At 42.1% G+C, this 27605-nt stretch overlaps 1 protein-coding gene and 1 pseudogene across 5 annotated transcripts in view; one reads left to right on the top strand and one right to left on the bottom strand.

The window, feature by feature from the left end:
- Nucleotides 1-27605, top strand: part of TACC1 (transforming acidic coiled-coil containing protein 1) — a 124410-nt gene that overhangs the window by 16698 nt on the left and 80107 nt on the right. For 2 of the 5 annotated variants that reach the window (XM_039242567.1, XM_039242565.1), the window contains exon 1: nucleotides 14245-14405. The exons of 1 other annotated variant lie outside the window; for it this stretch is intronic. In XM_039242567.1, coding sequence (XP_039098498.1) covers nucleotides 14329-14405 — 77 coding nt within the window. In that variant the 5' untranslated portion in view covers nucleotides 14245-14328. Of the gene's footprint in view, nucleotides 1-14230; nucleotides 14406-27605 lie in introns of those variants that run through there. 2 more of the 5 variants (XM_039242563.1, XM_039242564.1) reach the window with 2 other exon arrangements.
- Nucleotides 26101-26558, bottom strand: LOC120238674 (annotated as a pseudogene).

The raw sequence follows: 27605 nt of genomic DNA, 5'->3' as shown, positions 1-27605 counted from the left end.
AGATGAGATCCAAAAAAGTACCAAGGGTTAATGTTCCAAGAAGACACTTGACGTTACTGAGCCCAGGATGTTTGAATTATGGGCGAGGCAGGTTCTGTCTCTGAAGACAATGCCAGGGCACAAAAAATATCCTGCTCCAAAAACAAAATCAATAGAAAGCACACAAAAGGTATATAGTCTCTGAACCATTATGTAGGTATAGAATTGACAAGTAGGTTTTTTTGTTGTTTTTTTTTAAAGTGCTTTCATTACTCTCCCAGAGAATACAGATTGGAATTGTGAACTTGGCAGCTGTTTCCACAGGAGGAGGGCAGTGTCACAGGTCTGAAGCACAAGCTTTCTTCTGGGAACTGCCCACTTATTATAGATGACAGTTGTATCACCTTGAATCGGGGGAACAAAGACTGTGTGTGTGTGTGTGTGTGTGTGTGCGCGTGCAGAATTCACCAGAATTCAGCTTTGCTAGCACAAAGTGTAAGAGAACAGTCATACACAGAGTGGTGGAATTGTGGAAGAATTTCTGAGAATTAGCCTTAGGCCAAAAGTATTTGGCTGGAAACCTGAACTGAAAACCTACCTTGTAAGGAAGCATGTGACTTTCACCTGACTTAATTTTCATCCCTCCTAAGGGTTCCAGCCAGAGCAAAGGTCCTGGTCTGGGTTGCTGGCATATTCACTCTCCAGAGAAAGCTGAGAATAAATTCAGAGACAAGTCACCAAAGGTAATTTCTTTGACACTGAGCATAACCGGGATGGTTTTTAAAGTAACATTTTTATGTTTTCTAATCAAAGTAACAGATATGTAATCTTCATATTTAGATTAAGTGTGCATGAAGGAAATGAGAAGGGAGAAAAACAAAAGGCCTGGGTCAGGTGGGGAACTCTGAGTCCTGGCTGCCTCTCTGGCATGGTCTCTGTGACCTTGGGCAAGTCTCAAGGGTGTCCCGGCTTTGGCTCACGTGCATTAATTTAAGAAGGTGGAGCTACATGACCTCTACAGTCCTTTCCAGCTCTGTTCCAGGAATCAGTCTCTTAGTTTGGACTTTTTTGTTATGTTTAGGCAGTGCCATCACAATGATGTGGGGTGGAAGGAGGGTCACTGTGAGGCTGGTAGCAGGCCTCAGACAACTGTCACCTTGTGCAACATTTTCAGGAAGATGAATTCAGATTGAGATGGACATCAAGGTAGGTGTTTGTATGTATTTGGTGAATGAATGAGTGAATGAATGAATGCATGAATGAATGAATCACTCAGGGCAAGACTGAGAGAGAAGAGAATGGAAACCTTCAGTTGGAGGAAGTTTATTTGGGATAGGGCATAGATTTGCATGGGTGGCGACGATGGCTGGGGGTAGGTTTTATGGACATATTCAGCAGGAGCCGAACTTCAGGCCTGGGAAGTAGTAGGGTTGGGGGCTAATTTTATACACATTTTTTTTTTTTTTTGGAGAGAGAGAGAGAGAGCAGGGGAGAGGGGCAGAGGGAGAGAGAGAGAATCTTAAGTAGATTCCATGCTGAGCACAGATCCCATGACTCTGGGATCATGACCTGAGCCGAAATCAAGAGTTGGACACTCAACCAACTGAGCCACTCAGGTGCCCCTGTCCACACTCTTTATCTAAAGAGTAGGTGGAATGACTGCTGACAGGACCACTAAGTAATACATCTCTTCCAGTACAGATGGTTTGAGTACAAGATAACAGGACTATTTTTTCCTCTGCAATTTAAGGACCAGAATATTAATTAGGATTTCCTTTGGCTGAGGTTTATAGGTATCCAAAATAATAGTAGGTAAGCAATATGTAAGTTTTTTTTCTCACATAAAAAAAATCTGTAGAGCAGGCTTAGAGGCTCCCTGATATTATGGATTCAGCCTCCTTCAACCTCAAGATGAAGTATGGCCATATGAATTCAGCTGTCCCATCAACATCCCAGCCAGCAGGGTAAAGAAAGAGTCTATCTGGGCTGTTATCACAAAATACCGCAGACACTGTACCTTATACATTTATTTCTCGTAGTTTTGGAGGCTGGAAGTCTAAGATCAGGGTGCTGGCATAGTTGCACTCTGGTGATGGCCCTCTTCCTGGTTCATAGCCAGTGTTCTCCACCTGCAGAAGGGGCAAAGGATCTCTCTGGAGGCAATGTCATTGTAAGGGCACCAGTGTCATTCATGAGAGCTCCACCCTCATGATTTAAGCACCACCCACAGGCTCCATGCCCTAATACTGTCACTCTTGGTGGTTATTTAACACATGAGTCTGAGGGGGACACAAGCATTCAGACCATAGTACCTTTACATTTCCCATCAATGATGCTTCACGGAAGCTGAACTTGACACTTCTATTTTTATCCCGTTGACCAAAACTTAGTTACATGGCCATACCTACATGTAATAGAGGCTGGGAAATGTAGCTTTTATTCATAATAGCTAAAAACCAAGGTTGTTTTCTGTTTGTTTGTTTGTTTGTTTTACTAAAAGAGAAGAACAGATATTAGGGAATATTGGTCTCTGTCACCTTAAGATATTACAGACTTACCGCAATTATGCACTGATACTTCCATTGCTCAACTCCTTTGGTCCTATCCTTTAAAACTGTCTTCAGGGCACGTAGCAAATTATCTTCCGTATTCTTTTTTTTTAAATGTTTTATTTATTTTTCAGAGAGAGAGACAAAGCAAGAGCACAAGTGATGGAGGGGCAGAGGATCCGAAGTGGGCTCTGCATCGCTGACAGCAGCAAGCCCGATGTGGGACTCAATCCCATGAACTGTGAGATCATGACTTGAGCGGAGTTGGACACTCAGCTGACTGAGCCACCCAGGCACCCCTATTCTAAATGAAGCTTCAACCTGTGGAGATACATTTGGCTTTTGAAACTGGGGTCACTCCGGACAACTGTGATGAGTAAAAAGGGTGATAAAGCCAAGTATTAGCATTTCATAAGAACAATATATGGGTTCCTGCCTCCAGATATTATGGACCATTCTGGGTATGCTTGCAGAAAATAACTCTAGGGGGCGCCTGGGTGGTTCAGTTCGTTGAGCATCTGACTTCAGCTCGGTCATGATCTCACAGTTCGTGGGTTCCGGCCCGCATCGGGCTCTGTGCTGGTAGCTTGCTCAGAGCTGGGAGTCTGCTTCGGATTCTGTGTCTCCCTCTCTCTCTGCCCCTCCCTCGTTCGTGCTCTGTCTCTCTCTGTCTCTCAATAATAAATAAATGTAAAAAAAAATTTTTTTTTAAAAGAAAAGAACTCTAAAACCTGGACATGATATATAATGTGACTACCTGGAGGTACTGAAGAGGAAACAGAAGTAAATAGGTTCTGGTGTTGCACGTCAGCTTGGGGAAGGGGAGATGAGGAGCCATCCGAGTAAGTCCTCTACCACCCAGGCTTTTTAGTCTGGGGCTCAGCGTAGTTCGCATAGTGGCTTGTGTAATAGAGTGGCATACATGAAAAACTCTACAGTCTTGACGTTTTAGGGAATAAGAAAAGTCAAGTTAGAAAATCATGAATGTTGAAAAAGTGGGGGAATCCAGACAGGAAACCATCAACAAGGAGATTCCCCAAACCAAATTTCTGATTAACTCCTGAACCACACATGCACAGAACACACTCAAAACAGCTCAGCCAGACAAAAAGATGTACACTCGGACTGGAGCTGTCACCTGAGAAACAGTCTGCCGTGCAAGCCCAGCAAGAAAATCATTTGCTAAAACAAAGGACAAACAACTCTGATCAAAGAAAATGAATGGAATCTGAAATCCCTGCCACTTAGCATTTATGATGTCCAAGATGCAGTCCAGAGTTACCTGACACATGAAGAGTCAGGAACACAAAACACACTCTTAAAAGTCAATCACACCTAACCTGGAGATGAATATGATGTTGGAATTTTGAAGGCAAGGATTTGTAAGTGTTATTACAGTTTTAAAAGACTTTATAGTTATCTTCCATGAAGCAAATTAAGGAAAAATGCTTGTTTTCAGTGAATCAAAATCTCAGGGGAGAAATGGAATGTTTCAGCAGAGAAATTGAAGTAATAAAAAAAGAACCAAATGGAAATCCCTTTTTATGTGTTGCTCTCATTCTCCTTTTGAGGTTTATAACATTTTGACTAGGTTGTGCATTACAGTAGACTTTTATTTTACTTTTACTTTATGTTTATTTTACTTGGTGTTTTTCCAGCATCTTGTGTCTGCAAAATTCTGACTTTTATTACAGTTGGGAAGTGTTTGGTTATCATTTCTTCAAATGTTTTTTCCACTCCATTCTCTTCTCACCTGGGAATTCAATTAGAGACGTATATCTACTAACAAGTAACATGTAACAAGTCCCTAAGATTTTGTTCATTTTATTTTTGATCTTTTTCCTGTTACTCATCTTGAGTAATTCTGGTTGGTCTATCTTAAAGTTTACTTCTTCTCTCATTTAATATGTCTATTTGGATGTTAAATCCATTTACTCAATTTTTTTTTTTTTTTAGAAATTGCACTTTTCATCTCTAGAACGTATGTGAAAAAGTACACTATTAACTTTATTTTTTAAAGGATGTTTTAATAAGTTTATTTGTTTATTTTTGATAGAGAGATAGAGACAGAGGGCAAGCAGGGGAGGGGCAGAGAGGAAGACACAGAATCCAAACAGGCTCCAGGCTCTAAGTTGTCAGCACAGAGCCTGATGCGTGGCTCTAACCCATGAACTGCAAGATCATGACCTGAGCTGAAGTCAGATGATTAACCGACTGAGCCACCCAGGTGCCCCAGTACATTGTTAACTTTAAATGGGCTATGAAAAGTTAAGGATGTATTTTGTAATTTATAGGTCAGCCACTAAAATAAGAATGCGAACACTGTAACTTAAAAGCCATCAATAAAACTAAAAAATGGAGTAATTTATAAAATATTAAAGAAATTTTAAAAAGTCGGGAAATGGAGAAGCAAATGTCATTAAGAGAAAAATAGAAAACAAAAATATAAAAAATGATAGACCTCACCCAATCATATCAATAATTACATTAAATGTTGATAACCTAAACACTCCATTCAAAAAAACTAAAATTGATGATTATTTTTAAATGAATTAAGAAAGCCAAACACAGCACCTCACTGAAAAGGATATATAAGATGGCAAACACACATATGAAAGATACGCCACATGGTATGTAATTAGGAGAATACAGATTAAAACAAGGGGATACCATTGCACACCTGTTAGAATGGCAAAAATTCAGAACACTGGTGACACCCAATACTGGTGAGGATGTGGACCAATAGGAAGTCTCATTCATCGCTGGTAGGAGTGCAAAGTAGTACAGCCACTTTGGAAGATAGTCTGGTGGTTTCTTACAAAACTAAATATACGCTCACCATATGATCCAGTGATTAGATTCCTTGGCATTTACCCAAATTAGATGAAAACTTTCGTACAAAAGTCTTCACATGATGTTCATAGCAGCTTTATTCTTAATTGCTAAAAATTCTCAAAGTAACCAAAATGTCCTTAGTGTGTGAATGGAGACATCCAGACAAGGAATATTATTCAGGGCTGAAAGGAAATGAGTTATCAAGCCTCAAAGAAGACACACAGGAAACTTACATGCATTTTACTAAGTGATACAAGTCAGGCTAAAATGGCTACAGACTGTATGATTCCATTATGACATTCTGGAAGAGGCAAAACTATAAAAACAGTAAAAATATCTAGTTGCGAGGGAATGGGGTGGGGGGAAGGATGAATAGGCAGAGCACAGCAGGTTTTTAGAATGTGGCTATTCTGTATGATACTAGAACGGTGGATTCTTGTTATTATGTTTGTTAAAACTCATAGAATGTACCATACCAAGTGTGAATCCTAAAGCAAACTGTGGACTTTGGGGGACAATGATGTCAGTGTTGGTTGTAACATGTACCACGGTGGTGGGGGATGTTGATATTGGGGAGGATGTGTGTGTCTGGGGGCAGGGGGTACATGGGAACTCTCTATACTTTCCGCTCAATTTAACTGCGGGCCTAAAACTGCTCTAAAAAGAAAAGTCTATTAAAAAAATGAATAGAGATACTTTTACTTAAAAATTTTCAACATTTATTTATTTTTGAGAGACAGAGACAGAGCATGAGTGGGGGAGGGGCAGAGAGAGGGAGACACAGAATCTAAAGCAGGCCCCAGGCTCTGAGCTGTCAGCACAGAGCCCAACACAGGGCTCAAACTCACAAACCGTGAGATCATGACTGGAGCTGAAGTCAGACGCTTAACTGACTGAGCCATTCAGGCGCCCCTACACATATTTTAAATACAAAGACAGAGATGGATCAAACATAGATGGATAGAAAATGATATATCATGTAAACAGTAAGCAGGAGAAGCCTGGAGTGGCTATATTAGCGTCAAACAAAATAGATTTCTAAACAAAATGTATGGCCAAAGATAAAGAGCACGTCAGAATAATAGAAGTTTTAGGGGTGCCTGAGTGGCTCAGTTGGTTAAGTGTCCGACTTCAGCTTGGGTCATGATCTCGCGGTTGGTGAGTTTGAGCCCCACGTTGAGCTCTGTGCAGACAGCTCGGAGCCTGGAGCCTGCTTTAGATTCTGTGTGTCCCTCCCCCCCTCATACTCTGTCTCCCTCTGTCTCTCAAAATTGAATAAACGTTAAAAAAATTGTTAAAAAAAGAATAATGAAAGTTTTAGTCAAGGTGACATAAAAACCACTCAGGTGCCTGGGTGACTCAGTCAGTTATGTGTCTGACTCTTAATTTTGGTACAGGTCACGGTCTGAAGACTCGTGAGATGAAGCCTATGTTGGGCTCTGCACTTGGAGTGGATTCTGCTTAAGGCTTAAGATTCTCTCTCTCTCTCTCTCTCTCTCTCTCTCTCCCTCTGTCTTTTCTCAGTATGTGTGTGCACTTGCACTCTCTCCCTCTCAAAAAAAAGGAAAAGAAAAATTGCAAACTTGGCCTGTGTTCAGTAACACCTTCAAAATATATGAAGCAAAAGTTGACAGAATTAAAGAAAGAAATATATAATCATAACTGGAGATTATAGTGTTTCTCAGAAATTGATAAACAAACAAAAAATCAGCAAAGAAGAAAATGTTAACAACACTATCAACTACCTTGACCTAATTGATATTTATAGAACACTTCATCCAACAACAGCAAAATACACATTCTTTTCAAATATACATGATATGTTTACCAGGATAGATCATATTCTGGACCATAAACAAGTCTCAGTAAATTTTAAAAGTCTGTTCTCTGACCACAATAAAATTAAATTAGAAGCTAAGGTAACTAGGAAAATAATAAATATTTGGAAACTAAACAGTATACTATAAATATTCAATGGGTTTGAAGAAGAAATCAGAAGAGACTAGAAAATATTTGGTACTGAACGATAATGAAACTACAACATATCAAACTTTGTGGGATGTGCTAAGTAGCACCCAGAGGGAAATAAATTATAGCTTTGAATGCCTCTAAGATAAAAGAAGAAAGCTCTTAAATCAGTTTCCTACCTTTCTACATAAGTTTCCACCTTAAAAAACTAGAAAAAGAAGGGCACCTGTGTGGCTCAGTCAGTTAAGCATCTGGCTTTGGCTCAGGTCATGAAATTGCAGTTCCTGAGTTTGAGCCCTGCACCAGGCTCTGTGCTAACAGCTCAGAGCCTGGAGCCTGCTTCAGATTCTGTCTCCCTCTCTCTCTGCCCTTCCCCCTCTCACACTCTGTCTCTCCCTCAAATCAAAACAAATGAACATTAAAAAATTTTTTTTAATTAAAAAAACTAGAAAAAGAAGCAAAGTAAACCCAAAGCAGTCAGGAGGAAGGAAATAATAAAGACAAATAAAACAAAAATAAATGAAATAGAGAACAGGGAATAAGAGGGAAAATTAATAAAACCAAAAGCCAGTCATTTGAAAAATTATTAAGATTGATAAATCTCAATCCTGACTGACCAAAAAAGAAAAGAAATTGCCATACCAGTAATGAAAGAGAGGACTCCATTACAGATCCTTCAGACATTAAAAGAACATTCCATTATTATTAGTATGAGTATGCCATTTTATGCCATTAAATGTGACCCTTTAGGTGAGATGGACACATTCTGGGAAAGACATAAATTAGAAAGCTGAGCCAAGAAGAAACAGACTGCTTCAATAGCCCTATGACAATTAAAGAAAGGAAATCTGGAATTTAAAAACATTCTGACAAAACTTTTGGCTCAGATGACTCCCTACTGGTGAATGCTATCAAACATTTAAAGAAGAGGGGCACCTGGGTGGCTCAGTCAGTTAACTGTCCAACTTCAGCTCAGGTCATGATCTCATGGTTCATGAGTTCAAGCCCCACATCAGACTCTGGTCTGACAGCTTGGAGCCTGGAGCCTGCTCAGATTTTGTGTCTCCCTCTCTCTGCAGCTCTCCTGTTCATGTTCTGCCTCTGCCTCTCTGTCTCCCTCTCTCAAAAATAAATAAACATTAAAATTTTTTTAATCTTAAAAAAAATAGTAATAATGGACTTAGCAAGATTGCAGGATACAATATATAATAATCAATTTTATTTCTCCATCTAAAATAGCATAAAAACATTTAGGAATAAATTTAGCAAAAGATATGCAGGACCTATAGGCTGAAAACTATAAAACATTCTCGGAAATTCAAGAAGATGTACACAAATAGAGCTATACCATGTTCATGGATTAGAAGTCTCAATGCTGTTAAACTAGCAATCTTCCTTAAATTGGTCAATAGATTCAGTGTAATCCCTGTGGAAATTCAGACAAGGTTGTTTAAAACAATTTAGCAGTTTATTTTAAATTTTATATGGAAAGGGGCACCTGGGTGGCTCAGTTGGTTGAGAGTCTGACTCTTGATTTCAGCTCAGGTCATGATCCCAAGGTCAGCATGATCCATGCTGAGTATGAAGCCTGCTTGGGATTCTCTCTCTCTCTCTCTCTCTCTCTCCCTATCTTTCTCTGCCCCTCCCCCTCAAATAAAAAAATTTTTTTATATGGGAAGACAAAGAACCTAGAATAGCTAAAACTATTTTGAAAAAGGAGAATAGTGTTGGAGCACTTACACTACCTGATTTCAAGAACAATATATGTAACAATATATGGCTACACACAATAATATATTGTGTAACAATATGTGGCTCTTACTAACAAACAATATGTAGTAAACCTAACTTTATCCTTTGGCTTATTAATGAACATTTCAATAACTTCCAAAAATGGAAAGGTAGTGCAGCTCTGAGATAAGCATGTAACTTCTCAAGATGGCTACTGTGAAAGGTAATACTCATTTGGGATGATTACTGGGAAGACAAATCCATGTTGAACATAAGCTTTGTGATCAAGACGGAACTGGGTTTAAATACTAGATACAGTACTTACCTCTCTAAGCCTCAGTTTCTTCATCTTAAAATGGGGTGCACAGGGCCACCTGGGTGGCTCAGTACGTTCAGCGTCTGACTCTTGATTTTGGTTCAGGTCATGAACTCACGGTTCAGGTGATCAAGACCCGCATCGGGCTCTGCGCTGACAGTGTGAATGGAGCCTACTTGGGGTTCTCTCTCTCGCCCTCTGCCCCTCCCCTGCTCTCATGCTCCGTTTCTCTCTCTCAAAATAAATAAATAAACTTTAAAATAAAATAAAATAAAATGGGGTGCACAGTGTAAAAATTAAGGAAATACAGCATAGAGGCTAAGCTCTATGTCATAACTCTGGAGTTAACCTACCTGTGTTCTACTCCTAGCTCTGACATTTTGTAGCTGTGTGGCATATTAAAGTGTCCATGCATCACTTTACTCATTTGTATATTGAGGATACTAAAAGTGCCTATAAATGTAATGAATATTAAATGAATTAAAAAACTAAAGCACTTAGAACAGACTGGCACATAAAAAGTACTCACAGACATTATTACCTACTATTGTTATCATTTCCCTGTGTTATGAGGACTAAATGTGCTTACTTTCATCAACTACCAAGCAAAGTCCCAGGTTTCCAATAAATGTTAGCTCTCGTCCTTCTACTGAGCATAAGTAGCATTCTGGCGGTAGGATTTGACACTGAAGAGTGTATTTTGTAATCTAAGTGGCAATCATAAATTTCAGTTTCGTAATTTTTCTTTCTTTGCTACTTTCCCAATGTTTAAAAAATGCCTAACTGACAGAATCATAGCACAAAATGGAAACTTCAACACTGGATATCAAATACTATCCCTCCAAGACTCCATCACAGGCCGTTTATCTCCTTTGATCCCAGCTGGCCTCACATTCAGCAGCCTGCTGACCCAGGGACCACAAAATGCAGGCTACCTCCCTCTTCTTCCCTTCCCTTTCTTCTCCTTCTTTGGTCACTTTAGGCAGAAACTACGGACACCATAAAACAGTGAGAAGGTTCTATTCTTCCTTTATTCTCTATCAAATGCAATGGCAAGTGGTGTTCAGCTGTTATCGTCCTGCCCTCCCCTTGAAGAACAACCCCTCAGCTGTGTGAATAGTTGGGAGCCCCAGAACTGCGGTTACTTGCTGGGTCAGTGGGTCAGATGACAGCAGGGTTGTTCACAACGTATGAGTGGCCTTTGAGCTTACAACTTCAGAACCACACTGAGGAGGAGGTAGTTCCACTTCTTTACTAATTTTCCTCAGAGAAGAACTCTTGACTGCATGGTAACAATTCTATGTCTTCATGAGGGATAGTGAGCTTTTAATGTTTATTTATTTTTTGAGAGAGAGAGAGCGGGGAAAGAAAGAGAAAGACACAGAATCTTAAGCAGGCTCCAGGCTCTGAGTTGTCAGCACAAAGCCTCATGTGAGGCTGGAACCCACGGACAGTGAGATCATGACCTGAGCTGAAGTCAGACGCTTAACTGACTGAGCCAGGCGGGCGCCCCAGGGATGCTGAGCTCTTAAATTTTGTGTTCTCATTGAAATATAAAAAGCAAGAAGGATTTTAAACCAAGAGACATGAAGCAGAGGATTTGTACCTATCCCATAGCCTATTCCTTCGTTAGAGATCTGTAGCCAGCCTCTGAGATGAGGAAACAGACCTTGGCTCTGCTTCTGTGAGAAGGGCCAATCACTAGGGGGAAGAGGAGTGTTTGGATCTCTCATGTCTATCCCGGGCATTTTCCCTGGAAAGCTTTCATAAGTTTCTTTCCCAAAGATAAGACTTCCCTTCACTGTCTTCACTCCCTGGGTCTGGAGCCCCAGCTGCCCGTGTCTCTGTACTGGTCAGGGCAGCAAAACCAGTAAACACAAGTATCTGTGCAGAGGCCCTTTGCAACCCGAGCCCCCCCCCCCCAAACTTTCACATTATTTGGCAGACACTGTTTCTCCTCATTGTCTCAGTTTCTCTGCATCACAATAGGGTGTGGACCTCACTTTTTCCCTTTTCTTTTAAACCATTTTAGTGATGCTGTCCTGTGCCTTTCTCCACTGATAATAATAAAACTTTCCCAACAGCCCATCTTGTCTACCCAGTAGAAAGCCTTCTCCTCCTTCCCCTCCCCTCCTGCTGCTTCCCTCCCCCAGTTTTCCCTTGGAATGATCCACTGGGAATAAAGACCTTTCTCACCAGGAGAGGCTGAGTGTCCCTCTGAAAGGGACCACAGCTCTGATAGGGTTATGTCTGTGTTATCAATGGCACTTCAATCACAGTGCCAGGGTATTCCAGACAGAATGTGTGAAGAAATGTGAGCGTTTTAAAAATCATCTGCCAAAAGTCAACTTTTCTTCAGCTTGAAATCCTTCCCACACCATCTAATTCCTAGTCTCACTACACTTTTACTAATCAACGTTTATTTTCCCACTCCCAAGGGCTCTGCTTGTATATGCCTACAATGTGGCAGCATCCTGAACTCTAGAAATCTCTGGCTATAGTAGAGTGTAGATAATGTATAAACAGGAAGTTAAGATTTGACATAAAAAAAAGAGAGAGAGAGAGAGAGAAATCTGTTGTAAATATTGTCTCTAGTATGAGTTTTCTAACCCTTTCTGGAAACATTAAAATGTAGGCACATACAAACAGACACATGAAACGATGCTCAGCATCCCTCCTCATCAGGGAAATACAAATCAAAACCACTCTGAGATACCACCTCACGCCAGTCAGAGTGGCTAAAATGAGCAAATCAGAGAACTCTAGATGCTGGTGAGGATGTGGAGAAACGGGCACCCTCCTACACTGTTGGTGGGAATGTAAACTGGTACAGCCCCTCTGGAAAACAGTGTGGAGGTTCCTCAGGAAACTAACAATAGAACTCCCCTAGGACCCAGCAATAGCACTGCTAGGAATTTACCCAAGGGATACAGAAATGCTGAGGCATAGGAGCACATGTACCCCAATGTTCATAGCAGCACTCTCCACAATAGCTAAAACATGGAAAGAGCCTAAGTGTCCATCAACAGATGAATGGATCAAGAAGATGTGGTTTATCTATACCATGGAATACTACATGGCAATGAGAAACAATGAAATCTGGCCATGTGTAGCAACATGGATGGACCTTGAGGGTGTTATGCTGAGCGAAATAAGTCAGGCAGAGAAGGACAAATATCATATGTTTGCACGTATAGGAGGATTAGGAGGAACTTGATGGAGGAACAAGGGGGAGAAGAAGGGCGGAAATGGTGGGGGAAAGGGAGAGAGGCAAACCATGAGAGACTCTTGAATGCTGACAAAAACTGAGGACTGATGGATGTGGGGGGGGAGGGGCATGGAAGAGGGCACTTTGGGGATGAGCACTGAGTGTTATGTAGAAACTAATTTGACAATAAACTATTTGTAAAAAAAAAAAAATGTAGGCACATACATCTTTACTGCCTAAAGCTTTGAATCAAGAATGAAGTTGATATTGGACACCATTCTGTGTGCAATGCCACTGACTCATTCATTCATTCATTCATTCATTCATTCAGTAAATACTTACCGTATATAAGCCAGGATACAGGCACTGTGCCAGGCACTAAGCTTGCATACAGAGATAAGAAAAGGTTCTTGTCATTACGGAACTCATATTCTAGTGGAAAGACAAAGAAATAATTACAAAATAAGATTGATAAGTGCTATGTTAGAGGAATTAACACACGGCGTAGGAAGACTGGGGAGGAAAACGATAACCTGAGTGTAGGATAAATGCATTTATCGACAATTATTAATGTCTACTATGCACCAGGCAGTGTTGGGGGAACAATGAAAAAAAATTCCCTGTCTTCACAGAGTTTACATTCTAACGAAAGAGATTGGCAACAACAACAAGAAGCTGTACTATCCGATACAGGGTGGAGTTATAGAAGGGAGGTATGAGATGGTCTGGCAGGATAAATAGGTGTTAGCACAAAACGGCTTTCGAATCTTTATTTTAAAACAAAACAAAACGCAGGGATGGAGAGATGGCTGGAGAGGAGGGATGTAGGAGGTTGGGAATGGGTGAGAACGGGCATGAAATATTATGCAAAGGGAGTTATTAGGTGGATCATTAGGTGGATCACAGGCGCAATGGGAGGGATAGGGTGCATTTTTCCCTGAGAGAGTTTGGAGGATAATTCATTCCAAACTGAATGTCAGAACCAGATGGGGCATTAGAGGTCAAAATGAACATACCACCTCATTTTACAGGTGACTCGCAGAGGGTAAAGTTATTTGTCCCAAGTCACCCAACTATTCGGGGGCACAACCAGAATGAACCCATTTTTCTGCACAGCTCAGCCCCAGCCCGGGAAGAAGCGGCTGGGTTGGGGATGGAGGGGCGGGAAGCGGTGCTGTGCGGAAAAGCAGCCTCGGTCTCGGGATCCCGAAACACACCGCCCCCTATCGGTGCTTCCCCGCAGAGCCTCTTCCCTGTTAGCCTCGAGCAGGGGCTCCCCAGGCGCCGCCGACCGCCCCGGGCCGGGAAGGCAGAAACAGCGACATCTCCCCGTCCGCGGGGACCCGGGGGCGCGCCCAGGCCCCCACCCACTCCACCTGTTTTCCTCCGCCGCCGAGGGCCTCCCCGGCTGGGAGTGCGGCGCCCGCGGCTCGAGCCCCTCCGGCAGCGCCGCGGGGCGCTCAGCATCTCCCGGCGGCAGCGGCGTCGCGGGGCGTGCGTCCCGGGCCGCGGCGCAGGCCGAGTCCTGCAATTGGCGGCGAAGTTGGCGGCGTGTCGAGCAACGCCCTTTAGCCGGCTTTCCCGGCGGCCGGGAGCCCGAGGCAGCGCTCCGCACCGCCCGCCCGCCCCTCCGCCCCACCCTTCCTCCCCCGCCTCGCCGCCTCCTCCCCAGCCGGGGTCCGGGTCGAGCCGGCGCGCCGCGGAGCAGGGGCCGGCGCTGCCGGGGCGCAGAGCTCCGAGCCATGGGAGCCTCGCACTCTCAGAGCCCGCGGGGCCGGGAGCCGGCCGGGGAGAGGCCCCCGACAGCCCGAGAGAGCGCGTGAGTCCCGAGCCCTCCGCGGGGCCGCCGTTCGGGGGTTTGCGTGCCAGCCGGGGATGCGAGCGCACGGCTCCGGTCCCTCAGGGGCCGGGAAGGTGGGGCTCCCGCCCGCGCCCGCGGGGGGCCGGGGGCTCCGGGATGGGCCTGGCGGGTCGCTCCGCCCCGAGCCTCGCCCTGCGGGGCCCGGGGGCGCCCGGCCACGACCCCACCGCGACAAAATCGCGCCCAGGCGGGGCTGCTGCCCTGCCCCTGTCCACGCTGCGCGGGTAGGAGAAGGAGACCCCGAGTTTTGCCGAACTCGTCCAGGCAGGAAAACACATGTGACCTAAAGGGCCCTGAAATATTCGCGAGACAGCTTTTTGCAGGGAAGTGTAGGTATTAGAAAGTGGCTCGAGTCTCCAATAATTTGGCTCGTGGTGGCCTTTGGAGTGCAGGAATTTGGATGCAGTGCTTGCTGCTCATGAGAACTCCCTCTTGTTTGCTCCGAGGGCTTCATGATGATCTCAGAAAAAGGGCTGTATTGTAGCGGCAGCAATTAGGCTTTTGTTCTGGGACAGCAACAATTGGGGACACCAAGTAACTGAAATGCAAGCTGCGAAGGAACACTTTTTGGGAACGTGATTTAGAGCAAATCAGTTGCACGGTTTGAAAGGTGGCCATGCTTCTCGCCAGAGTGGATGCGTTGATAACTGCTTGAGAACCCAAATAATAGTTAACGTTGATAACTACTTGAGAACCCAAATAATAGGCAACCTTTAATTTAAAATTAATTTTGGAGCGTGTGTGTGTATCTTGGAGGTGAGGTAATGTCGAGGAACTCATACTGTATTTTAATTCAGTCAGTGACAAAGCTATTTCGTTTGAGAAGGAAGGATAGGCTTGGCCTTGACATACAACAGCCTGTGCCATTCTTTCTTTTCTTTCTTTCTTTCTTTCTTTCTTTCTTTCTTTCTTTCTTTCTTTCTTTCTTTCTTTCTTTCTTTCTTTCTTTCTTTCTTTCTTTCTTTTCTTCCTTCCTTTCTTTCTTTCATGTTTATTTTTGAGAGAGAGAATGCACAGGGGGGAGGGGCAGAGAGAGGAAGACACAGAATCCGAAGCCGACTCCAGACTGGGTGCTGTCCCGCACAAAGCCTGACGTCAGGCTCGAACCCACAAGCAGTGAAATCATGACCTGAGCTGAAGTCAGAGGCTTAAGGACTGGGCCACTCGGGCTCCCCTTTATTATCTTCTCAAGGCAAAGTAGCTTTCTGAATATCTAAATAGTAAGCATGTTATTTGTGCCTCCTGATGTTTACATTTGAACACTAAACTTAGTTCAGGCAGCTTATTAATCATATGAATAGCTGAGAATTATGAAGCATGTAAAATGTGCAGAAACACTCTTTTAAGTACAAACATATAAAATGTGCAAAAGCACTGTTTTAAGTACTCTGTTATTTAGCCCCCAAGAACACCGAGTTCGTTTCTATTACTGCCCTTGTTTTACTGATGAGAAACCTGAAGGACAGAGAGATTAAGTGATTTATCCAAGGTCACACAGCTAGAAAGCGGTGGACTCCCTTGTCTGACTCCCTTGTCTTGCAGCTGCCTCCCACGGGAGAGTAAGGGCTTAGGAAGCAAACTTTTGTCCCAGCTGGCAGATTACATCCCACTTTTTAAAAAAAATTTAATTCTTTCTGCATAAGAGAGAAATCTGAATTAGCAATCCTTGGTACCTACTAAAAGGAAATTGCCAAAGTTGATTTAAGCTTTTTCAAAAACAAACATGAGGTGCAGTGTGACAGTGAGATGAAGTTAAGAGTTTTGGAAGCACATGATCCTGCTTTTAATTCTAGGCTCTGCTCCTTAACAGCTGGAGATCCTTTATCTGTTCTTAAACCTCTCTGTGTCTGTTTCCTTGTTTGTAAAATGGTAATGAAAACCATGTCCGCTTCATAGGCTGGTCTAAAGGAGATATAAAATCAAGTATGTACAAAATACAAGTTGTAGTTTTATCTCTGAGCAGTGTATTGTTTCACTTAAGGATAAAAATGGGCTAATCTTTGTGAACATTTAGCAGGGTTTACTGTGTAATTTGAAAGTAAATATTGGGATCATTCACTGGTAGCATGCTGAACTCAGTACTTCATGTGTAAGTTTCAGTTGTTACGGTGAGGAATTTGATTCTCAGTTGTTAGATTATCCAGTGGCTTGGCGATAGATAACCTCCCTCTTCAATGAGGTTCTTACATGTATCTTAGATATTTAGCAAAGCTTGCCTAAATATGATCAACATAGAAGCCCATCTTTGATCTTCAACTGGGAATACAGCCCAATTTAATACATTAAGAAGCACATAGGGGCGCCTGGGTGGCTCAGTCATTTAAGTGTGTGACTTCAGTTCAGGTCATGATCTCATGGTTCATGGGTTGGAGACTTGAGTTGTGCTTTGTGCTGACAGTTTGGAGCCTGGAGCCTGCTTTGGATTCTGTGTCTCCCTTTCTGTCTGCCCCACTCCCGGTCATGCTCTGTTTGTCTGTCTCTCTCTCAAAAATAAATGAAAACATCAAAAAAATTTTTAAAAAAGCACATAAACTCATGTAGACAGTGGTAGGATTACTTGGTCTCATCAGAGTGTGCAGATTAAGGAGTCAGCCCCACAAACTACTTGGCACGCATCAGGTCAAAGACTAGAAATATGAGATTTCATGGCTGTAATATGAAAAGCTAAAAGTATGTCCTTTGTCCAAGCCCTCCCTTATTTAGATGTACAAGCCACGAGTGTCTCTAGGGTCTGAGAAAATGGGGGATTCATTGTTAATGTCACTCGGCTGCAGATTTCCTGCCGGATGTATTGCTGTCATGGATAACACTGACCTCAAGGAAATTCTCCTACTCAAGCCTTTTCAGTTGTGTTTTCAAAATCTATTGTTCCTTTTCAAAACAACTAAGTAAATGCTTGAAAATCTCACAAGGAAAGCATTACTGCTGGCATTTGTCTTTTGAGGGAGAAATTATGTTTCAGGATGTTCACAATTTGTATTTCAGAGTAACTTAACCAAGAGCTAAAATTAACCAGATAAATCTCTCATGAACAGAGCTCTATTGTGAAATATAAATAAATATGGATGTACATGAAAAGAAATATCTGATTTTAAGATAATACCCATTTTTAATGTTTATTTGTTTTGAGAGAGAGAGAGAGTGAGTAGGGGAGGAGCAGAGAGAGAGGGAGAGAGAGTATCCCAACCAGGTTCCATGTTCAGTGTGGAGCCCCACACAGGGCTTGATCCCACAACTGTGAGATCATGATCTGAGCTGAAATTAAGAATCGGACACTCAACTGACTGAGCCACCCAGGTGCCCCAAGATAATACTTATTATTATTATTATTTTAATCATTAAGAACATTTTTGGGGGGCACCTGGGTGGCTCAGTTGGTTGAACATCTGACTTTAGCTCGGGTCATGATCTCCTGGTTCGTGAGTTCAAGCCCCATATCAGGCTGCTGCTGTCATCACAGAGCCTGCTTCAGATCCTCTGTCCCTCTCTCTCTTGCCTCTCCCCTGCTTGTGCTCTCTGAAAAATAAACAGAACATTAAAGAACATTTTTTTTAAAGCTTATTTATTTTGAGAGAGACAGAGATGGCCTGAGTGGGGGAGAGGCAGAGAGAGAGGGAGAGAGACAGAATCTCAAGCAGGCTCTGAGCTGCTGGAGCTTGAACTCCATGGAGCTTGAACGCATGAAGCCAAGAGATCATGACCTGAGTGGAAACCAAAAGTCAGACATTTAACTGAGCCACCCAGGCGCCCCAATACTCATTATTGTTGAAAATTGTAGTTGTCTACCTTCCCCAAACCCAAGGAAACAAAATTGCTGGCTTTGGTAAAAGGTAGGGGAAATGTCACTTCATTTATTCAAGGAGGCTGCACAATATGGTGATTAGGAACAGAAGCTGTGGAGTAAGGGAGACTCGGCTTAGGATTCCAGCTAGATCACTTACTTACTTAGTTCAGGAAGCTAACTGCTTTTTTTTTTTTTTTTTTTTTTTTTGAGAGAGAGAGACAGAGAACAGGCGAGGGGCAGGGAAAGAGGGAAGAAAATGTCAAGAAGGCTGCACAGCCAGCATGGAGTGGAACCCAGTGCCAGGCTTGATCCCACAACATTGAGATCATGACCTGAACTGAAATCAAGAGTCGGGCACTTAAGGGACAGAGCCACCCAGGCCCCCTACATAACTACTTTTTGAAGTGGTGTATTATTAGTGCATGGCCCGGTACTTACTGAGGACCAATACCTGAGTTATTATAAATACATTTAGATGTACCTATAAACCAGATGCTATGTTAGGTTCTTTGGGATGTATATTTTTGAAAAAAGCAGGGTCTTTTCTGAAGTGAAGATTGACTTTTGTCCTGATTCAGCAAGGCAATAACTTTTTCAAGTTAATTTTTTTCCTCAGTTAATTTCCATTTTCTAGAAGGATGCACTATCAAGCAGATGGACATGTGTTTGGGAATATGGTAGTTTGGAGAAGTGTTTGAAATCAGTGATTCCTTAGGTGATTTTTTTTTTTTTTTAATGTGGCCAGGGTGGGCTTTCCAAGAACAAAAAGTAATTTGTGGAGAGATTTGAAGAATGACATAAACAAAGCCTCTTATTCATTAGGGAATATGGTGCGTAACTAATTCATCTACTGCTTGTTGAGCTTGTCTGCCTGGAATGTAAGATATGCACCTGCTGTCAATTTTTATTAAATTTCTAGACAGTGTTTGTTTGCATTTGGAATATATCATAATGGAATAGGACAGTGGCAAAGTTAAGACGAGTTTGAGGTTTTGAGTGTTTTTCCCGCGCACCTTTCTGGTCATGTGAATTAGATGTGGTTTCTACAAGGTTCTAGTGAACTGCGAAATCAGCAGCAATTAAACTGAAGTGCCTCTTGATGGGCGAATTACTGTGGGATAGATGCCCCTGACATGAAAAGAGAAGCACCGACTTTGAAGCTTTAGACACTGGAAAACATGACTCAGAGTAAGTGGACTTTGAGAATTATATATCTGAAACCCAGTGCAATTTATATTGTCCTTAAAAACACTTAAATTCCCAGTTGCTATAGAAATTTTTTAAAATATCCATGTTTGAATGGCTCCGTCTCCAATGAAGTGAGCACAAGAGGAAATGGTTTGACAAGACACCTGGGTGGCTCAGTCGGTTAAGTGTCTGACTTTGGCTCAGGTCCTGATCTTATGGTCAATGAGCCCTATGTCGGGCTCTGTGCTGACAGCTCAGAGCATGGAGCCTGTTTCAGATTCTATGTTTTCCTCTTTCTCTGTCCCTCCCCTGCTCATGCTTTGTCTTTCTCTGTCTCAAAAATAAACAATTAAAAAAATTATTTAAAAAAAGGAAATGATTTGAATTGCATGACAAGGGGATTATTTGCATGTTTGCATGTTTGTGTTGAGCTTAGCTATCACCACTTCTAGACCATAGGGGTAATTCAAATAGTAAAAAGCTAGTAAGGGAAGAAAAATCTCTCTCTGAAAGTCATTAAAAGGTAAGATAGTTGGTCTGTTAAGGACTGAAACTCTGAGGGGGCTCAGGTGTAGTTTTGTTCCACAAGTTCTTCCCGCTTTTTCATTCCATGACCAACTGTGCCCTACCCCTGCTTCCACCCTGCGGCTTCTCCCAGCTGGTTCATGTTTCATTATTAAAAATTAAAAAGAGGGGACCCTGGGTGCCTCAGTCAGTTGAGCAGCTGACTCGATTTCAGCTCAAGTCAAGATCTCACAGTCGTGAGATTGAGCCCCGCGTTGGGCTCACACTGAGTATGGAGCCTGCTCGAGATTCCGTCTCTCCCTCTCCCCTGCTCATGTGTATGCTCTCTCTTGCTCTCTAACAAACAAAAATTTAAAAAAATAAATTAAAAAAATTAAAAATCAAGAAGAGAAAGGAAAACAGGGAAGGCTCAGTTGCTGGTGTCCTGGGCTTGCAAGCAGATTATCTAATGTCTGAGGTGGCTCATAGGCTGAGTGGGCCACAGGGTGCATGAATTTGTTAACCCAACGTCAAGGAAATGAGCTGGTTGCATCCCAAATGGCCATGGAACATGGAGGCTCATCTTCTGAGAAAGCTCACTCTGGCTATTGTGAGCTGTGTTTTTTGTTTCTTGGTGATTTTTTTTTTTTTTTGCATTTTTCAAATTGTAGTAAAATATACATAACATAAAATTCACCATTTGAATCATTTATAAGCATACAACTCAGTGGCATTAAGTACCTTCACAATGTTGTGTAACTATCACGACTATCCATTTCCAGGACTTGTTCATCATCCCAAACAGAAACTCTGCTCCCATTAAACACTAACTCCTCAACCTCCCCTCCCCTAGCCCCTGCTAACCTTTATTCCACTTTCTGTCTCTATCTGCCTATTCTAGGTCCCTTCTGTAACTGGAAGCGTACTCTATTTGTCCTTTGTCTTTTGGTGTCTGGCTTACTTAGTATAATGCCCTCAAGGTTCATCCCTGTCATATGGCGAGGCAGAGTTTCATTCCCTTTTTATGGCTGAATAATATTCCATGGTATGTATACTCCACATTCTCTTTATCCATCCATTCGTCTGTTGATGGGCACTTGGGTTACTTCCACCTTTTGACTGTTGTGAATAATTCTGCCATGCAGGTCCATGTGCAGATACCTGTTTGAGTCTCTCCATTCAGTTCTCTGGGGTATATGCCCAGGAGCAGAATTGATCGGCCCATGGTACCTCTGTGTTTAACTTTTTGAGGAACCATCAAATGGTTTTCCCCAGTACGTTCCCATTTACATTCTTACCAGCAATGCATGAGGGTTCCAGTTTCTCCATATCCTTCCAACACTTTCTTTTTGCTTCTTTTTTTTAAATTAATATCTAGCCTAATGAGTGTGAAGTGGCATCTCATTTTGTTTTGTTTTGCATTTCCCTAGTGATTAGTGATGTTGATCATCTTTTCATGTGCTTATGGACCATCTTTATGTCTTCTTTGGAGAAATGTCTATTCAAGGCCTTTGTCCAGTTTTGAATTAGGTTTTTTTTAATGTTTTATTTTCATGTTTGAGAGAGAGACAGAGCATGAGTAGGCGAGGGGCAGAGACAGGGAGACACAGAATCCGAAACAGGCTCCAGGCTCTGAGCTGTCAGCACAGAGCCCGACACAGGACTTGAACTCACTGACTGTGAGATCATGACCTGAGCTGAAGTCGGACGCTTAACCGACTGAGCCACCCAGGCGCCCCTGTTGTTTTTTTTTTCTTATTCTTGAGTTAGAAGCATTCTTTGGATATCATGGATATTAATTCCTTATGAGATAGTCATTTCAAACATTATCTCCCTTTCTGTGGGTTGCCTTTTTACTGTGTTGATAGTATCCTTTGATGCACAAAAGTTCTTAATTTTAAGGATGTCCACCTTATCTACTCTTTCTTGTGTTGTGTGTGCTTTTGGTGTCATATCCAAGAAATCATTGTCAAATCCAGTGTCATGAGGATTTTTAAATCGATTCTAAGAGTTTTATAGTTTTAGCTCTTAAGTTTAGGTCTTATATCCATATTGAGAGTAAGGTTTGCATCTAGTGTAAGGTAAGGGCTCCTTCATTCTTTTGGGTGAATGTGGGTCCCGTTTTTCTGGCACTATTTGTTGAAAAGAGTATCCTTTTCCTCGTTGAATGGTTTAGGCGCCCTTGTTGAAAATCAGTTGACCATATATATGAGGTTTATATTTCTGGGCTTTCATATGGCTGTCCTTATGGAGTAGCACACTGTTTATATTACTGTAACTTTGTAGTATGTTTGAAACAGGAAGTATGAGTCCTTCAACTTTTTTCTTTTTCAAGATTGTCTTGGCTGCTTGGGGTTTCTTGAGGTGGTGTGTGTGTGTGTGTGTGTGTGTGTGTTTTAATCTCTCCCTCTCTCTTTCTCTGGCTTTTTCTTCTTGGCTTGTGACAGCCAGCCTTGCATGAGAGAATGCTAGATTGCCTTCTAGTGACAGTATGCTGCCCCAGAAATTCTCCTCCCCTACCTTCCCCATCTCCAGCTAGACTTTTCACCCCAAGATGTCTGCTAATAACCTGTCCTGAGCCAGACACTCAGGCACGGAGTAGCCAAAGAGGACCTAGATGTGGACTGGAGCCCCATAGAAGCAGGCAGGGAAGTGGAATCACTGTGAGGGTCAGACATCCTGAGAGCTGAGCATCTGGGAACCCTGTTCTCAGGGAAAAAACTGACCCTGGAAGGAGTCTTGAAGGATGAATGAGTTGCCAGGTGAGGGGGTCAGGGGATGGCAGTCCAGGTGCAAGGAGAGCCTGTGTGCAGCATGGCCGGGTGGTGTGGGGAGCCTACCGTGTTTGGGAGTGATGAGGTGAATGTGGAAGGGAATTGTGGATTGGGAAGCGGTGAGTCTGGAAAAGTGGATAAAGTCTGGGTATGGGGTCTTTGTGGCTTTGTGGGAGTTTGGACTTAATTTCAGGAGACGTAGATGGAAGTTTTCAGCTGAGGGGTAGGCCAAACCACCGTGGAAGCCCTGGATGAAACCGCAGAGGGGCTCAACCAAACAGTGGGGGTTCCAGGTAACCATAACTTCCTATGATTCTCCCCAGCACCTCACTGCCCATCCCAGTCAGCACATCCAGGGGACTAGAGTTTCTGTTTTCAACCCCTTACCTTGTCTTCATTTTTGTTTATTAGCTAATCAGTAGCATATAAAATCATTTCCATTTTTCTGATTTTCTATGAGAAGCTTTCTATGATTCTTTTATAATCATAAAGTATATTTTTACAAATATGAAAATTTAGAAAACACAGAAAACTATAAAGAAAAGAAGTCACTCATAGTATCATTACCCAGAGATGACTGTTAATATCTTGGTATGCTTTATTACTGTCTCTTTTTCTGCAGTAAATATATTTTTCTTTTTTTTTTTTTTAATGTTTTTTAATTTATTTCTGAGAGAGAGAGAGAGACAGCATGAACAGGGGAGAGTCAGAGAGAGAGGGAGACACAGAATCTGAAGACAGGCTCCAGGCTCTGAGCTGGCTGTCAGCACAGAGCCCGACGTGGGACTTGAACCCACGAACTGTGAGATCATGACCTGAGCCGAAGTCGGACACTTAACTGACTGAGCCACCCAGATGCTCCCCCAGTAAATATATTTTTCAAAAGTGAGGTTATACTGTGTTTTACATTCTGATTTTTTGACTTAATGTTACTAACATTTCTCTATCATTGTACTGAGATGGTACAGTATCTACATGTACCAGAGTTTATTCAGTTTTTTCCTAAGTGGTTGACGTTTAGTTTGGTAACTGTTCTTGCTCATGCAAATAACACAATTAATAAACATCCTTATAATTCTTTCTATGTCTCTGATTAGTAACTTAGGATACATTCCTAGAAGTTTAATCACAGGATCAAAGAATGTGAACATTATAAATGTTTTGTTATATATTACCACATATTGTCAAATTATTCCTCAAAAGTAGTATCAAGTAGGGGTGCCTGGGTGGCTCAGTTGGTTAAGCGTCAGACTGATGATTTCAGCTCAGATCTTGATTTCACAGTTTGTGTGATCAAGCCTCGAGTTAGGCTGTGTGCTGACAGCGCGGAGCCTGCTTGGGATTCTGTCTCTCCCTCTCTCTCTGCCCCTCCCCTGCTCATACCCCCTCCCTCAAAAATAAAGAAATAAATTTTTAAAAATTAAAAAAAAATACTAGTACTGACTTCACTCCCCACAGCAGTATAATGTCCTTTCCAGATGCTTATAGCAGTGCTGGGCACTGTCATTTTGAATCTTTGCCAGTTGGTAAGAAAAAATACGTACTTTTGATTTATTTATTTTTTTTGTCCTTATCAATGAGAGTGAACTTCCCCCCATATGCCATTTATAATTTTTTTGTTTCTATTTGTCAATTTTGTAATGAGATACTAATTTTTTCATATTGATTTGTGAGTTTTCTTTTTATGATGAGGCCGGCTAACATTTGTTGAGCACTTGCTATATGCTAGGAAAATGTTAATACCTTATAAGTGTTAACTTAAATGATTCTCAAAGTAACCCTGTTAGGCAGGTATAATTTTAAATTTGTATTTTATACATAAGGAAATGGGTGCAGAGAGATTAAACAACATGCACATGGTCTCACAGCTAATGAGTGACAAACTTGTGTCACACAAATCTGATAACCCTCTTCCACCATTTTTTTGTTTTGTTTTGAGGGAGAGGTATTTTTTTTTAATTTTTTTTTAAATGTTTAATTTACTTCTAGGAGAGAGAGAGAGAGCGTGAGCAGGGGAGGGTCAGAGAGAGAGGGAGTCACAGACCAAAACAGGCTCCAGGCTCTGAGCTGGCAGTCAGCACAGAGCCCGACCCGGGGCTCGAACCCACGAACCGCGAGATCATGACCTAAGCGAAAGTCGGATGCTTAACCGACTAAGCCACCCAGGTGCCCTGGGAGAGGTATTTTTTAAATTAACTTTTTATTTTAGGATGGTTTTAGGTTTACAGAAAAATTCAGCTGACTTACTGAGAATTCCTGTAGATGCCACACACAGTATCCCCTATTATTTACCGTCTCATATTTGTATGGTACATTTGTTATGTTAATGAAACTATTGCTGGTATATTAACTAAAGTCCATACTTTATTCAGATTTCCTTAGCTCTTATCTGCTGTCCTTTTTCAATTACAGAATTCCATCCAGAATACCATACATACTACATTTAGTGATCTTGTTTCTTTCTTTCTTTCTTTCTTTCTTTCTTTCTTTCTTTCTTTCTTTCTTTCTTTCTCTCTCTCTCTCTCTCTCTCTCTCTCTCTCTTTCTCTCTCTCTCTTTCTTTCTTTCTTTCTTTCTTTCTTTCTTTCTTTCTTTCTTTCTTTCATCTTCTTTCCCTTTTAAAAGTAGGCTCCACACGCAGTGGAGAGCCCAGTATGGGGCTTGAACTCATTACCCTGAGATCAAGAACCAAGCTGAGAACAAGAGTTGGACACTTAACCAACTGAGCCATTTGAGACATTCAATGCTTTATTATAAAATAGGCTTTGTGTTAGAGGATTTTGCCCAGTTGGAGGCTGTTGTAAGTGTTTTCGCACATTTAAGGTTGGCTAGGTTAAGCTGTGGTGTTTGGTAGGTTAAGTGTATTAAATGAATTTTCTTCATTCTTTTTTAAATGTTTATTTTGAGAGAGAGAGCAGGGGAGGGGCAGAGAGAGGGAGAGAGAGAATCCCAAGCAAGCTCTGCGCTTGACTTGGGCTCGATCCTACGAACTGTGAGATCATGACCTGAGCCAAAATCAAGAGTCAGATGCTTAACCAACTGGGCCACCCAGGAGCTCCTAAATACATTTTTGACTTACGATATTTTCAATTTATAATGGCTTTATCAGGATATAAACACTTTGTAAATTGAGGAAAACCTGCATTAATCCTTTCTCTTCCTGCAGGTTGTAATAGCATTTTAAAAATTGAGTATTAAGGGTGCCTGAGTGGCTCAGTCATTTGGTATCTAACTCTTGATCTCAGCTCAGGTGTTGCTCTCAGGGTTGTGCGTTCAAGCCCTGCATTGGGCTCCACATTGGCCAAATAAATAAATAAAATATTGAGTATTAGAATATAACCTCTCTTTCCTTCTATTTAACACTTAGTGCTTTTGCTCTCTTCATTTTTTTAATAGATGTTTATTTAAAAATCTGATCCGCCAACTTTGCATTTTCCACCAACTAAAGGTGCACAAAGCTTCACAGGCTTCACGGACTTTTACTGAGGTGCTGCCTTCACGGGAGTCTTAGCAGCAGCCAGTGCTGCCTTTTTAGGTGCTTGCTTAGCCTTGCTTGCTTCCTTGGCAGCCCTAATGGTCTGTTCTCGTTGAGCCTTCCTAATTTCGGGTTTCTGATTCCTCTTGGCCATGTGCCAGTGATGGCCTTCTGAAATTCGCTCAGTGAGTTCTTTTCTTTTTAGTTTCTAACAAGTGTCCCTTTTTGTGCTTGTGGAGCCCAGACCTGTTTATGTGCTGTGGAAAGGAATGCCGGCTCACATTTTGCATTAAGAAATATGAAAACCTTCCCCTCAGTCTTGGTGTGGTGCCTACTATGTTTGGCGTAAATCTTGCACCCACTGAAACCTCACAGCTCGATGTTCATGACTGCAGCAGCTGGCAAGCAGGAAACATGGTGAACAGGCCTTTCCATTCTTATTTTAAATGTTTAAAATCTGAGTATTCGGGGGCAGGACATTTGCTGAAGAGTCAGACAGGTGGAGGTGACTTCGGGAATGGAGGGGGCGGTGTGGAGCTTGGAAAAAAGAGAACATTCATACTAGAGCTTATCTCATAGATTTTACACGGGAACAGGTCAATCTAGGGTCCACTTAAAGGTTTCATTTTATTCCCATTTTTTTTTAATGTTTTTTATTTATTTCTAGGAGAGAGAGAGAGACAGCGTGAGCAGGGGAGGGTCAGAGAGAGAGGGAGTCACAGACCAAAACAGGCTCCAGGCTCTGAGCTGGCAGTCAGCACAGAGCCCGACGCGGGGCTTGAACCCACGAACCGTGAGATCATGACCTAAGCGAAAGTCGGACGCTTAACCAACTAAACCGCCCTGGCGCCCCTGAAGGTTTCATTTTAAACCCTTTAGCTTCCTGTTACGGAAACAGTGGTGCCTTCAAATACTCTCAGGTCATCTGCATGCTTTGTAACTCATACACGTTTCACGGACCGTCTAGACTTTCTTTTTTATGGTGATATGATATAAAGCCCTTGTAGATTTCTGTAAGGAATGGCAAACTGCCACTATTCTCGACTTGGCCTTTATCTGCTCGCTCTTCTACTGTAGAGACTCGGTAACCTTGGAGAGAAAAAGAATTCCTTACTCCTACACGTCTTCATTCTCATATTCTCACTGTTAAGGATACTGTGGATATACATTTTTTTTTTTGGCCTGTACATAGTACAGTTTTGATTTGACCGATGTTATAGTATGTCTGCTGCAAATGCTATTAATAGCAGTTGTGGGCAAAAGAAATTATATTTGGCTTGTTTAAATTTAGGAGTATTACATAGAAACTTTAGAGTCGTAGCTATTTTCTGAAAGCAGGCCAGTTCTGTTTCTAATATAACCCATACACTTGTCTCATACTGCATGTCCCCATAGAAGCCTGACAGCATGGTATGTCACTGGTAAGGACGGGAG

Source organism: Hyaena hyaena, unplaced genomic scaffold (genome assembly GCF_003009895.1).
Source record: "Hyaena hyaena isolate Hyena2069 unplaced genomic scaffold, ASM300989v1 scaffold_215, whole genome shotgun sequence".
In the NCBI taxonomy this organism is placed as follows: domain Eukaryota; kingdom Metazoa; phylum Chordata; class Mammalia; order Carnivora; family Hyaenidae; genus Hyaena; species Hyaena hyaena.
The sequence above is the reverse complement of the archived record's forward strand: the minus strand, read 5'-3'. Positions and strand labels throughout refer to the sequence as shown.